At 54.9% G+C, this 14,469-nt stretch overlaps 1 protein-coding gene across 9 annotated transcripts in view; it reads right to left on the reverse strand.

The window, feature by feature from the left end:
- Positions 1-14,469, reverse strand: part of TRIM9 (tripartite motif containing 9) — a 60,419-nt gene that overhangs the window by 19,425 nt on the left and 26,525 nt on the right. For all 9 annotated transcript variants that reach the window (XM_048306191.1, XM_048306185.1, XM_048306189.1 and 6 more), the window contains exons 2-3: positions 7,792-7,887; positions 7,243-7,365 (exon numbers count right to left, since the gene is read on the reverse strand). In XM_048306191.1, the coding sequence (XP_048162148.1) occupies positions 7,243-7,365; positions 7,792-7,887 (219 nt within the window). The remainder of the gene's footprint in view (positions 1-7,242; positions 7,366-7,791; positions 7,888-14,469) is intronic.

Here is a 14,469-nt window from a genome sequence, read left to right on the forward strand (position 1 = left end):
TGTTTGAGATGCTCATCAGCTGAGATGGACCACGCTGCAGAATTCCCTCATCTTTTCCACTGGCTGGGGATGAGTTCTGAGGGAGAGAAGTGCCAGGGAGCGGAGAGAAATAAATAAATAAATCAATAAATCCAAGCTCTGCCTGGGGCTGCCCAGGCTCCACATTAAGGCACTTCCTGCACCCATGGCTGGTTCCCCAAGGGATCACATTCCAGCATCCCAGCAGAGAAGCACAAGCCTGTGGTTTACTGGTGCCTGAGGGCTCTGCTGACCTTCCCTGAAGCACAGCAAGGAGGAAAAGGATTCAGGCTGGATGCCACAAGGATTTATTTGAAGGCTGGCTGCTCCTTCACACTGAATCCTGCAGCTCCAGGATTTCTGCTGCAGGATATTGGCTGAGCAGCTCGGGAAGAGAGATTTTATTCTTAGAGCGATGCGCTCAAGTGCTCATGGAAGATTTTTTATTTTCTCCTGCTGGAAGAGCTTTAAAAAGCTGTGCAAAGTTCTCCACTAGCACTGAACAAAGCTGTGCAGCTCCGTGGAGTGTTACAATGAGGATGAGCTCTGCAGCTGCAGCGGGATGGGAAAAGCTGCAATAAATAGGGATGAACATTCCTGGGAGCTCAGTGCCTGCTGCTCCACAGGCTCAGCAGCTCCTGGATGCCCACCCTGGGCTGGGGAGCATCTCCTCCTGCCAGCATCCCTCCAGCATCCCTGTCTGAGGGATGGGCAGGGCAAAGGAAGCACGTCAGGCTCCTGCGGTGAAGGAACCTGGGCTTCAAAGGGGGGGTGGCTCCTGCAGAGCAATCAATGCCATCACGTGTTGCTTAATTAAAATTTAATCACCTCTACTTAATCACCTAGCAGGAAGAAAAGAACTACCAGTCTTGCAGCTTAGAAGCAGAGATTCATTCAGGCTGGAAAAGCCCTCCAAGACCATCCAGGCCAACTGTTCCCCCCAGCACTGCCAAGGCTGCCACTGCCCCACGTCCCCAAGTGCCACATCCACGTGGATTTTAAATCCCTCCAGGGATGGAGACTCCTGAGAAGCCTGTGCCAGGGCTGAGCACCCCATTCCATGAAGGAATTCCTCCTAATATCCAATCTAAACCTCCCCTGGTGCATCTTGAGGCTGCTTCCCTTTGTCCTGTCCCTTCTTCCCTGGGAGACTTGGAACAACATTGCTGCTCCTGTGAAATGCCATTAAGCACTCTCCAAAACAGCTCCAGATTTTTAGGGAGCAGCCATTCCTGGCTGATTTTAGCAATCCCAGCCTGGTGTTTCCAGGCTGTGGCAGAGGGAGGCTGCAGCAAGCCCGGGAGCTGGGGCAGGGGTGCAGCCAGGGCACCCCGTGTGCAGGGTGGACAAGGCACCAGAGGGAGCTCCCATATGGCTCCTCTGGACCAGGACATTGGCCAGAGGCTTCTGGAGATGCTGGATGGCTCTGAGGTGGAGCTTTTGTGCAGCAGGACCTGCACATGCTGGTTTTGGCCTCCAACACTGCTGTTAAGAGTGGGGAGTTCCTTGAATGCCAGTTTCTAACACTTGAGTGCAGTTCCAGGATGGTTTGGGTGGGAAAGGATCTTAAAGCCCATCCCATCCCATCCCATCCCACCCACTGCCATGGGCAGGGACACCTTCCACTGTCCCAGACTGCTCCAAGCCCCAATGTCCAGCCTGGCCTTGGACACGTCCAGGGATCCAGGGGCAGCCACAGCTGCTCTGGGCACCCTGTGCCAGGGTCTTCCTACCCCCACAGGAAAGAATTCCTTCCCAATATCCCATCCATCCCTGCCCTCTGGCACTGGGAAGCCATTCCCTGTGTCCTGTCCCTCCATCCCTTGTCCCAAGTCCCTGTCCAGCTCTCCTGGAGCCCCTTTAGGTCCTGTAAGGATGAAGCAAAGCCACCAGCTGGTCCTGGAGATCCTACTCCTACCCTGACCCTCCTGACAGAGGGCAAGCCCCTGGATTTCCTTTCCCAGCAGGGCTGCTCAGTCCTTCAGGGCAGGAGCCAGAAGGTGCAGCGGGGGTTCAAAGCAGCCTTTTGGCTTCATCTGATCCCTCCTGCTCAGAGAGAGGGGCTGGGGGTTGTCCTGCTCCTGGAAGGATTGTTGTTGTTGGCTGTGTGGATGTTGGGTCTCCCACCTGCAGACCATGAGATAAAACCAGTCTGTGGGGTCCAACATTGCTGTTAGAGCACATCCTGACTGCACCAAGCAAGCCAGAGCCAGGTTTTGCATTCCCTGCCTGCTGGGCTGCGGACGGGAACATGGGAATCCCAGCCGGAACGCCTGGAAAAGCCGCATCCTTCGCTCACGTGAGACCCCTCTGTGGGGAAATGCACGTGCTGCCAGGAAGGCAGCAAAGATGGGATTGCTGAGACAATCTTCTTATCTTCTTTGCAGCTTAAATCTCTGTCTGGTTTGGCCAGGATAATGAATTTGTGAACCTCTCCCTGTCGGAGCCGGTGCTTTCCAAGTATTTCCAGCAGAATTGCCATCTGCTCCCTCCAGCCAGGCACCAGTCTCCAGGAAACAGCATTTGCTGGGTGCAGACATAATAAAAGCTTTTTTCTTTTTCTATAAAGGTGGTCAAAGACCAGAAAAAGAGAGGCTGTGGAGTCTCCAGCATTGGAAACACTCCAAGCTCACAGGGAGGCAGCCCAGGGCAGCCTGTTCCAGGTGAATCCAAAGCTGCAGCTCTGTCCCAGCCCTTCTCTAACTCTGTGATCCCCTCAGGGATCCAGCATCATCCATCTGGAGAACCAGGCCATAAAACAGCATTGTAATTTCAGCATCTCTACAGCACAAAAGCCAAGAGCAGAAATCCACGTTGCCTTCACCAGCACCGAACTGTTTTTAAGGCAAAAAAAGAGGGATCTTTGGTTGGAATCTAGTGGGGCTTTGTGGCTTTAAAGGAGAAGTGGGATGCACACTTAATGACTTTGATTAGTAAAATTAAAGGTTTGAGAAGTAAGACCTAAACATCTCCCACACATTTGAAGGCCTGGTCTAAACCCAGCAAGGTCAGTGAAGCCAGAAAGTTTTCCAAGTGGCCTTAAGCTGCAGAATCCTGGGATTCTCCTCATGCATGAGGGATTTCTGCTCCCTGGGAGCCCCTGTTACCCCAGTAATGAAGAGTTTGTTGATGGAGAGAGCTGGAAGGGAAATCTGGGAGCTCCTCAAGCCTTGGACTCATGCAAGGGGCTGTGCTGGGCTGAGGGGCGGCCTCGGGAGGCCTCGAAGGACTCGCAGGATTCACCAGATTCCCAGGAAAACCTGGCACATCCACATGGGTTTTGAACACATCCAGGGATGGTGATCCCACTGCTGCCCTGTGCAGCCTGTTCCAAGGCTGGACAACCCCTTCCATGAAGAACTTTTCCCTCAAATCCAATCTAAATCTCCCCTGAAGCAACTTGAGGCTGTTCCCCTTTATCTGGGAGAAGAGCCTGACCCCAGCCGGGCTCTTCAATGGCTCAGATTTTGAGGGGATTTGGGAAGCTCCACACATTTTCTTTGTAGTCATTTTTACCAAATACCATTTTTACCCCCCTTTAGGTGCTAAATAAAGCAACAATCAGAACCTGGCTGCTAATTCCAGCCTATAAAAAGGGGGTTTTGTGCTCTCACAGCAGTTCACCACGACCTTAAAATAGGACAGTTCTTTCAAGAGCTTTTCTTCCCGAGATGACATTGACTATAATTTACATTTTAATTTTAATCCAGCTCCTGGAAGGCAATAACATCTATGCTCAGCTCTACTTAAGTGTCTTCCTCCTCTCTTTTAGTACTGGGGTGGATAACATTTCAAGGCACTCAACCTTCCCAGTGCCTGGGATGAATCCTGCTGGGAATGTCACGTGGAGGACAGGAGCCTCCTCACCCTGGGTCACCTGCAGGGCTGTGGGGATGGAAGGTGGTGTCCCAGGTGCTGCTGTGCTCCACCACGGAGCTGCACACCCAGATGGAAAAATCCCAAATGGAAAAATCATCAGGACAGATCCTGGCAAGGTTTGATTGTGCTGAATCCCCCAAGCAGAGCTTTCCAGGTGGGTGTTTCCATGGTGACTCGGGAGAGGAGGCTCAGGCTGGAGCTGGGAAAAGCAGAGCTGCTGTTACCACCAGGAACCTGATCCAACAGGAACACTGAGTTCCCCTGGAAAATCCTGACTGCAACCTTTGAAGAAGGAGCAGCATCTCACCTCTGGAGATCCAGTGCCATGGACAGGAGCCCCTGGTGAGCGTTTCCTACGTAATTTGCTCTCCTGGGAAATGTGGCAAATGCTGTTTTCCTGAACAGCCAAAGCAGCCTGGAGAAATCATGGAGCCAAGGCATCCCATGGCCTGAAGGCTGGAAAACGACTGGAATGGTCCATAATGCTGCTGAGAGCTTAAGGAGGTGCACCCAGAGCTCAGTCTGTGTGTGGTGGGCTGAGGAGAGATTTCTTCCTGGGACAACACCACAGGGAAGCCTCTGTGTCCCCTGCACAAACCTGCCTGTGCTGGAGGACATCATCCCTCGGGAAAGACCCCACTGCTCCTCTAAAAACCGGGACCAGCAGTGAGAAGGACAGACAGGAAGGTCTGTCCTGCAGGTGGAGCAGGCCCCTGGCCCCACTGCTGCTCCAGATGTTGTTTTTTAAAGCCCAGGTTCTTCTCAGCCTTGAATCCGACTGCAGTGGGAGGTTGGAGAAAGGCAGGGAGATGTCCCTTCCCAGTTCGTGTCCTCACAAGCCTCTCCCTGCTCTGGAGTAATTAGTGCTGGCCCAGAGTCAGGCCTGGATTTGTGCCTGCCTCCACGGAATGTGTGTCAGGACAAAGCAGGTCAGTCCCAAAGCCAAGCCGACCCCAAATCCAGGCGCCACACGGAGATGGGAACTTGGGATGGGAACTTGGGCCGTGTCCTGAGAGGCGCCCGTGGCCCCATGCCAGGGGCAAGCTCTGTCCCCTGCTGTGCCTCTCCTCCTGCCTGCCACGGTGCCAGGATGGCCAATATCCCACTGGGCAGGAGCAGCAGCCCACGGAGAAAGCGGCTCCAGGACAGCAGCCAGGACCCTGCGGCTCCCTGCCGGCTGCTGGAGCAACCAGCTTGGATCTGAAAGGGCTCCTTGGCCACTGCCAAGGCTCACTGGTCACTCTGGCCACTCACCTCCTCGGGTGAGATGCTCCAGGACAGGGCAGTGACAAGTGGACACACAGGATAGGCCTGGAGGCTCTGGATGGGCCTCTGTGGGAAGGGGTGAAGTTCCCAGCCCGAGTCAGCGGCCAAAAGTGTCCTGTGCTGATGTGGGTATCACCCAGGACAAGCCCCATGGTCCTGCAGGATTCACCCTGGGTCCCAATTCCACATGAAGCACAGGCCAGGAGGTGACCTCTTGCTTATCTGCAGATGGAAATGGGCCCAGGGTCATCTCAGTGTAAATCACTGCAGCTTCACCCACGGCAGTGGGAACTTTAGATGAGATATGAGGAAGGAATTCTTCCCTGTGAGGGTGGGCAGGCCCTGGCACAGGGTGCCCAGAGAAGCTGTGGCTGCCCCTGGATCCCTGGAAGTGTCCAAGGCCAGGCTGAACAGGGCTCGGAGCCACCTGGGATAGTGGGAGGTGTCTCTGCCCATGGCATGGGGTGGCACTGGATGAGCTTTAAGGTCCTTCCCAAGCCAAACCATTCCATGATCTACCAGGGCACCACAGAGCCCTTCCTGCCCTTCCCATGGCACGTGGAACTGCAGGAGCTTCAGGGAGGGAGGCTCCAGGGCTGATTTAAGAGTCCAGTCAGGAACCCAGGGGCTGTTTCTTGTTTGAAGGACCAGGCCTGGCTGATGACAAAGCCCAGCTGATAACGAGGGTGGATGGGGCGGGATGGAGGCCACAGGACAGCAGCAAGCAGTGGGATGCAGATCCATGGATGGGGCAGGAACAAGCAGTGGGATGCAGATCCATGGGATGCAGATCCATGGATGGAGCAGGAACAAGCAGTGGGATGCAGATCCATGGGATGCAGATCCATGGATGGAGCAGGAACAAGCAGTGGGATGCAGATCCATGGGATGCAGATCCATGGATGGAGCAGGAACAAGCAGTGGGATGCAGATCCATGGGATGCAGATCCATGGATGGAGCAGGAACAAGCAGTGGGATGCAGATCCATTCCTCCAGCCAAAAGCCTCCCGGGGTTGTGCTGAGCAGGGAAATTGCTTTGTGCTGCCCGGCTTTGTGAGAGTTTAATTAACCATGGCCCGAGGGGGATGAGGGAAGGGGAGCCCACCAGGCACTGGGGGTCCCCTCTGTGCCGTGGCTCTTTGGGGTTGTGCTTTGTTGCTGGGAATGAGCACTGATGGTGGGCTCGGCCCCACAAAGCTGCCATTGTCCCTCTCCCCGTGGAAATGCCCTCGTGCTGCCCATGGTCTGCACTCAGAGAGGACTGGTGGCCTTCTCTCTTGTTTTAGGCAGCTCCAGGAATCTCTCTGGGAGCCTCCTGGGTGGCCCAAAGCAAGGTCAAGAGACACAGAAGTTTCCAGGCAGAACACTGAAATGACCTCGGGAGAGGGACCCTGGGATCACAGATGTGGGTGTGACACCCCTCAGCTGGACCCCATCACTGATGGCCAGGGTGCAACCACCTTGTCCAGCAATTCTGGCCATGGCTGCACCTCTGACTGCTCCCAGGTGAGATCTGGTCCTTTCCCTCCCTTCTCAGCCCCAAATCAGCTGGACAGACGTGGTGACACTGGGAACGGCACAAACCAGGAGCCCGTTCCCACAGCTCCCACTGAGCGGCACCTCTGCTCCCCCAACACCAAAAATCTCAGCGCCACCACCCCCCCGAGGCCACGAAAGCACAGAAATGGGAGCCAGCCCTGCTCCTGGTGACATCTCGTGACACCAAGTGGCCCAGGACTTCAGCAGAAGTTACGAGCACTCAGCATCCTGCGGGATCATTCCAGAAGCTTGGGAGCAACATGGGACGTGAACAAAGTCGTCTTCCATGCTGTACACACGGCTCTGCTGACCTAAGGACTAGGAATGAACCCAATAATGGAATACTTCAGTGGGAACCACCTGGAGGAAGGAACACTTTGCTCAGGGACACGTTGGGAGCGGGTTGGGCACCTGCAGCAAGATGGAATTCATGTGGAAAAGGAGTGGCTTCCCAGTGACCTCCCCAACAAACAGCATCCCAATCCTCATTCCCACCCAGTGCCAACCCTGCAGGAAGCTCTCTGACCACCCAGGCTCACCTTCAGCTTGTGCTCGTGCTCCTTGTTGACCCGGGACAGCAGCTGGGCTTTCCTTCTGTTGAGGGCGTCGATGAGGGCGTCACACTGGGCCACCAGGCAGGCCTCGAACTCCACACTGTTCTCCTGTGGGGCAGAGAGGGAGTCACAGCCCAGGGGACGTCCCCAGTCCAGCTGGAAAACTGGATTTTCCTTTTTAATGGTGCCACACGGGTCATTCTTGCATGTGCAGCTGCACCACTGCCACCCACTAATTAATTCATAGCACTGGATGTGGGATCCTTACGGCCTTGGATCGTGGAAAACGTGGTGGTGGCAGGCGAGGAACAGGTTTGGATCTACCCATGGTAGAGATGGGAAGGGCTCAGGACTCTGCTGCTCCCTCCACGACGCCGGGAGCAGCAGTTTTGGGGAGGGTTCAGGGGGGGTAATATCAAAAGTGAGGTGTGGGTTCTTTTGGAAGAGCACCCACCAATCCAAGCTTGGGAAAAGGGATGGAGGATGGCTCATCCTGGTGGGAAGGGGCAGTTTCTCAGCCTGGAGACACAGTACCTGGATTTGCTGCACCATGTTGCGGAGCTGGACCAGGAACTCCTTTGCCTCCTTGGCTCTGTCTGACAAACCATTCAGGGCCTGGGAGAGCTGGCTCTGCAGGACAAACAAAGAGCAAGGTCATCTCCATGCCCAGGACTCATCCACCCCCCTGGATTGTGTGGGATTTGGGCTGGGGGTGGGCTGCATCCCGCCGAGGTGTCCGTGTGTCTCTGAGTGCAAGGAGAGGAGAAGGAGGGTTAACCATCATCATGGATGTCCTGGCTTCGGGAAGGAGATATTCCATGTCCACCTCCTCCACGGGCTTCCCTGGGCGATCAGCCACACCCACCCTGGGTCTCACAGTGAGCCAGTCACTCCCTGCCCTGGATCTGTGTCCTCCAGGGCATCACCAAAACTCCTGTAGGATGTGACCCACGGCTGCTGGGAACACGGGCCAGGCCACCCGAGTCACACTGAAAATCACCCACACCCTCCTGAAAGCGAAGGGAGAGAAGGTTCTTCCTGCAAAATACTGACTGCTCCTTCTCCCTTTGGGGTGGGAACACCCGGCCAGCAGCAGAACGAGGTAATAACAATCATTATGCTCATCAAAAGCTTTTTCATTTTCACGGCACTTCCCGGACACTCACTCAGGAATCTTCCCGACCTTCCCCTTGTGCCGTGATTCCAGCAGGAGTGATTATCTCAAGAGCTGGGCAAATCACCCTCAATGATTTTCCTCTGGGAGAGGTTTTGCCTCTTTTGTGGGCTGCAAATCAGCTGCAAACACCCCGTGGCTTTTGAGGGGGGATCTTTCTTTGTGGCAGACACAGAAGGGAGCTGGGAAGGTGGCTGATGTCCCCAAATCTCCAAAAACCCACCGTGCCCACCCCTCCTGGGATCAGGATGTGGGCACTGGGCTGGCTCCCATTCCCAGTGGTGCTGTGCCAGTGTGGGAGATGGGAAGTGAGATGGCAGAGGGGTCCGCTGAGGTGCTGCTGGGCTGAAATCAAGAACAAAACCCAGCACTGCTGCCGAGGAGAGCCAGCGGCAACCCTTTAATGGTCTAGAAAATAAGGGCCCAGAAAATGACCTGGCTGCTGCTGCTGCTTCCCCAGGAGATGTTAATCTCACCCAAGTGGTTCCTGCATTTCCTCTGTAATTTATGGCGCCCGAGTCGTTAGGATGTGGAGCTAATCAGCGAATGCATCTCTAATAAAAATGGGATTGCTAAGTCAGCTCAGCAGGTCCCCCCATCCCTCCTCCCTCCCCCAGCCAAGGTCAGAGCCCCGCAGGGACAACGCAACCCTGCCTCTTCCAAAGCCTCCATCACCCTCCTCAGCCCCCACACGGCTCCAGCCCCGCTGGGTTTGGGAAGATGCCCCAAGCCCAGCAAGGTGTTTTGCTGAGAGCTGTTCTGCTCCAGGGCCCCGGTCCCTGATAACACAGGCAATTAGTGGAAAAAATCAGCAGGGGTTGGTTATGTTTACAAGCTCCTCATTAAAATTGCAGCATGTTGGGTTGGTTTTTTTTTCCTTTGAAGTCTGTAGAAGGTTCCCCCCCCGCCCTCCCCATTAACATGAATTTCATAAAGGGGATCTTTAGATCAACGTAATTATTTGAGGCTTTCCTAATGGGGACGCTTCTTAAAAATGGGCTTAAATTGAGTAAGAGCTCTGTGGTGCCTGTGTGTGTTGTCCGTGGAAGTTCTTTCCCCACAGACTCACAGCACAACTGCTCCCACGGTGCAGAAAGCTTGGAGCCTCCCAAAAACAGATGGCTCATCACGTCAGAGCATCCCTGCCTGTGGTCTCACTATACCCCCCTCTCAGCTCAGCCCTTCCCTCTGCTCTGGCTGTTCTTGATGCCTGCAGTGCCAGTGAGGGAGGGGCATCATCTGTCTGAAAAATGTAATTTTTCCATAATTTTAAGGCCACTTCCTACATATAGGTGGGCACAGGTTGCTCACTGGACACAGGAGCTCCAAGGTTTGGCTTCGTCCCCATCTCCAGGATGGGTCCCCCTCATGCTGAGGCTCTCCCGGAGTGGAAACACATTCCTGGACTCACTCCCTTTGAAACAAACACCTGCCCAGCCCTCCTGCTGCACCCCTGCTGCTCCTGGCCAGAGCCACCCTGCTGGGGGCTGTGAAACATCATTAACAAGGTTAATTAATGCCACGCACCCGACGGGATCCGCAGGAATTCCATGGTGGATTCATCCAGGGCACTGACAATGTGATCCACAACCAGGTGCCACAGAAAAGCAGAGTCCTGCTGGTGGCTGTTACCACGTTCATAACCAGAGGCTCTGGGGGGAATTAATGATGGATTGGGTCTGTAATTCCTACAGGTGCCTCCCGTGACCCCTGGAGCAAAGCCAGGCAGTCTGGCAGCTCCGAGATGGATTTAATCACCAGACACTGATGGAAGAGTCACAGGATTCCCACAAGTGTGTGATCTAAGTGGGAGACTCAGGAGGAATCACAGAACCCCAGAATGGTTTGGGTTGGAAGGGACCTCAAAAACAACCTCATTCCAACCCCCTGCCATGGGCAGGGACACCTTCCACCATCCCAGGTTGCTCCAAGCCCCAGTGTCCAGCCTGGCCTTGGGCACTTCCAGGGATCCAGGGGCAGCCCCAGCTTCTCTGGGCACCCTGTGCCAGGGCCTCCCCACCCTCACAGCCAGGAATTCCTTCCCAATCTCCCATCCAGCCCTGCCCTCTGGCACTGGGAAGCCATTCCCTGTGTCCTGTCCCTCCATCCTTGTCCCCAGTCCCTCTCCAGCTCTCCTGGAGCCCCTTTAGGCACTGGAGTCCTTCAGAGGAAACAAGATCTGTCAGTATTTCTGACACATGCTGGAAGGACTTCCCCTCTCTGCAAAAAACTGGAACGTTGCACTTGGCATCTCCACGTGACGACAAAATCATGGTGGCTTTTTTGGGGTCAGAAACCTTGCTCTGGGGACACCATCCAGGGGATCATCTAGTGGGCCTGGCAGCTCCCATGTGCTGGAGTGGAGCTGAGCCCAACCCTCAACTAGAGCAGGCAGGGGAATTAATGAGTGTGAAATGAAGAAAAATCCCATTTACCAGCGCCTTAAAATCAAGGGAATTTGTCCTTAGCGGAAAGCTGCCCTCTTTTTTTCAATGCTCTTGTTCCAGGGCAGTAAGAAGAGACCTCTGATTCACATTAGCATTAATGGCAGCTAAGCATTTAAATCTCTGTCCCCAGAGCACTTAGGAGAGAATCTGTCCCCTCTTTGTGCTCACTAATAGCTCCATAACCCTCCTCCTTCCCAGGCACGGCTGACAAAGGGATTTCTGTCACTCTCTGATTCTCCCTTGTCCCAGCACAGGGATGAGAGCAGCCGGTGCAGATGGGCTGAGGGCTCAGCAGGGCTGAGCAGGCTCCAAGGAACAGAGAACAGCATCATTTTAACTCTGCGTCGCTGGAACTGCTCTGCTTTTCCTCCTGTACAACCCAGCTGCCAGTGATGGAGCTCATCCACACTGACTTGGAGGTGAGGAGGGAGCTGGGCTTGTTATTTTCGGAGGCACTGGGTGCTGGATGGGTGTGACAGCTGCACCTGGAACACCGGGAAAAGCCTGAACTTCACTGGGGTTGGACACCAGCAGGGGTGAGGAAGCTGCTCCCATTTCAAACCCCAGCTCGTTTGCGGGCTCTGGCACTGGGCAGGATCATAAAATCACATAATTGCTGAGGTTGGAAAAGCCCTCTGAGATCACGGAGCCCAACTGTCCCCCAGCACTGCCAAGGCCACCACTGCCCCATGTCCCCAGGTGCCACATCCACAGGGCTTTGAAATCCCTTCAGGGATGGGGACTCCACCACTGCCCTGGGCAGCTGTGCCAGGGCTGGACAACCCTTTCCATGAAGAGATTTTTCCCCGATATCCAATCTAAACCTCCCCTGGCCCAGCCTGAGGCCGTTCCCTCTCTCCTGTCCCTGTTCTCTGCGAGCAGAGCCCGACCCCCCCGGCTGCCCCCTCCTGTCAGGGACTTGTGCAGAGCCACAAGGTCCCCCCTGAGCCTCCTTTGCTCCAGCCTGAGCCCCTTTCCCAGCTCCCTCAGGAATTCTCCAGCCCCTTCCCAGCTCTGTTCCCTTCCCTGGACATGCTCCAGCCCCCTCAATCCTTCTTGTTATGAGGGGCCCAGGACTGACCCAAGGATTCAGGTGAGGCCTCAGCAGTGCCAGCACAGGGGACAATCTCTGCCCTGGCCCTGTGGCCACACCATGGCTGGTACAAGCCAGGTGCCTTTGGCCTTCTTGCCCACCTGGGCACACCTGGGCTCGTGTTCAGCTGCCGTCAACCAACACCAAACCTCACCCCAAAAGAGCTCTTGGCATCACACCAAGAGCCCAGTACCTGCTCTGACATCCCAAGCATTGCAACCAGCCCCTGTTTCTTCACTCTTTCCAACCAAATCATCTCCCAGCCAGTTCTTCCACTGGAGCATCCATGTGGAAGTAAAAGAGGAGAGGAATACCCTGGCAGGGAAAGGAGCTGTTCCCAGCTGTTCTGCTCCTGCCCTCCAAAGGATGAGGAGCTGTCACAGATGCTGGAGTTGAACTCATGCGAGTCTCCTTTAATTAAAGCACAGGACCTGCAGCCTTTGAATCTTGAGGCCAGCTCCCTGTACGTGATGCCTGACTAATTAAAATGGGATGTTTAATTAAAACTTGCATTCAGTCAGGAAGTTGATGAAGCTAAACTGCTGCTAATTGGCTTTTGGCTCCAGTCACGAGAGCTTGACTTTTGGATTCAAGGCTGCCTCTGGAAAGAAACCAGGAGCTGCAGCCTGGGCTGACCTAGCCCTTGAGACTCGAGGGGTCAGACAGTGCCATGTCCTGGGATCCTGGAGGGGCTGCTCCTTGTGTCCTGGGATCCTGCAGGGGCCAGGCCTTGGACACTTCCAGGGATCCAGGAGCAGCCACAGCTTCTCTGGGCACCCTGTGCCAGGGCCTCCCCACTCTCACAGGAAAGAATTCCTTCCAATATCCCATCTATCCCTTCCCTCTGGCAGTGGGAAGCCATTGTCCCTTGTCCTGTCACTCCAGGCCCTTGTCCAAAGTCCCTCTCCGGCTCTCTGGTCCAAGGCCAGGTTGGATGGGGCTTGGAGCAACCTGGTTTAGTGGAAGTGGGATGGAATGAGATGGTCCTGAACATCCCTTCCAACCCAAACCATTCCATGATTTTGTGATTTTACGATCTCCGCTGCAGATATCTGTAACTCTGAGCCAAAACAGGTGACAGGAACAGGCCATGGGTCTGAATTATCCCTCTTCCAATCATCCTGCTGCTGAGCATTGGACATAGCTCCAGCTCAGTTTTCCTGGCTTCCCACAAGAAGGATGTTCTCCCAGCCTGCCAGAAAGCTGCAAATCAAGCAACAGAGGAAGAGCAGGAATTTGTCATCAGGACACACAGACAGAGCCAGGTTTGTGAGCACAGCTCCTGGGTGCAAACTCCAGGAGAAAAAGGAATCTTCAGGAATGGATCCCACTCCCCTGCTGCATTCAACAGTGGCCTTGGTTCTCCTCCTCCTTCACTGCAGTTATGCTGGGGAATCTGGGGTGTTCAGGAAGAAGATGAAATGTAGATCCTCAGGTGGAGCAGCCTGGAGAGCAGCTCCATGAGGGAAGTGTGCCTTGGGCTGGATGCTCCTGCTGTCCCTGCCCAGCCTGGAGAGCAGCTGGGATGTGCAAAGCAGATGATCCTCCCCAGGGCCTGGATCTCTGGGGCAGGCATCTGTACAGGGGATTATCTTGGGGGCAACATTATTGCCATGGGAATTAATTCCAGGCTGTGCAGAGCAGCCCCTGTGCCTCTGGAAAAGGCAGGGATGCCACTACACCCACTCCTGTTAATCCTAGAACTGGTGGGTCCTCCTGGGGGAAGGATGCAGCCCTTTCCCTTTGGGAAAACCCCAGGCAGAACCTGAGGAGGGAGGACACCCCAGGTGGGGACACATTGGGGTGTGTGACCTCCGTGGTGGTGACACCCAGGTGCAGCTCCCCAAGGACCCCCAGCCCATCCTTTCCACAGTGGAGGGATGGGGTGGGTTTGGGATGCAGGATGGGTGCAGAGCATCAGCCCTCACCCCTCTGCAGGGCTGAGGGCACCCCTGGGGACCCAGACTGTGTTTTGTGCACAGGGAATTGTCCTCCTGCAGCCCCCTCCTTTCTGTTTCCCACCCTTTGCCCCATCCCTGTGCAGTAACACAGCAAACTCACATTCCCAAAGCTGGCAGTGGGAAATCTTGCTCCAGAAGGGACCATGGACCAAGCTAGGACGAAGGCAGTGGGGAATTCAGCTGGGAAAAAAATTCCCACCCCCTCTGCCAGGCAGAGCTGGGGGAGGCCGTGCAGTGGGGGTTGCCCCATGCCAAACCCCAAACCCGAAGTGATGCTTGCCAGCTGGTAGGATTTTGTTAAAGCCACTTACTTTTTTGATAACGTTGATAACGCAACAGCAAAGAGCAGAAATCACTGCCAATCCCTCAGAATTTGGAGGCTTTATCAGCTCAGCCCAGGTGGTTTTTATTTATTCCCACCAGAGTTACTGTTCATCGAGGTGAAACCTCGCACCCGTCCTCCCCTGCAGTGAGGAGCTGCGGGTGTTTGGTTGGATTTGGGGAGAGCTGGGCATGGCCAGATCCCCAGGAGCAGCC

This window comes from Corvus hawaiiensis, chromosome 6, assembly GCF_020740725.1.
Source record: "Corvus hawaiiensis isolate bCorHaw1 chromosome 6, bCorHaw1.pri.cur, whole genome shotgun sequence".
Classification (NCBI taxonomy): domain Eukaryota; kingdom Metazoa; phylum Chordata; class Aves; order Passeriformes; family Corvidae; genus Corvus; species Corvus hawaiiensis.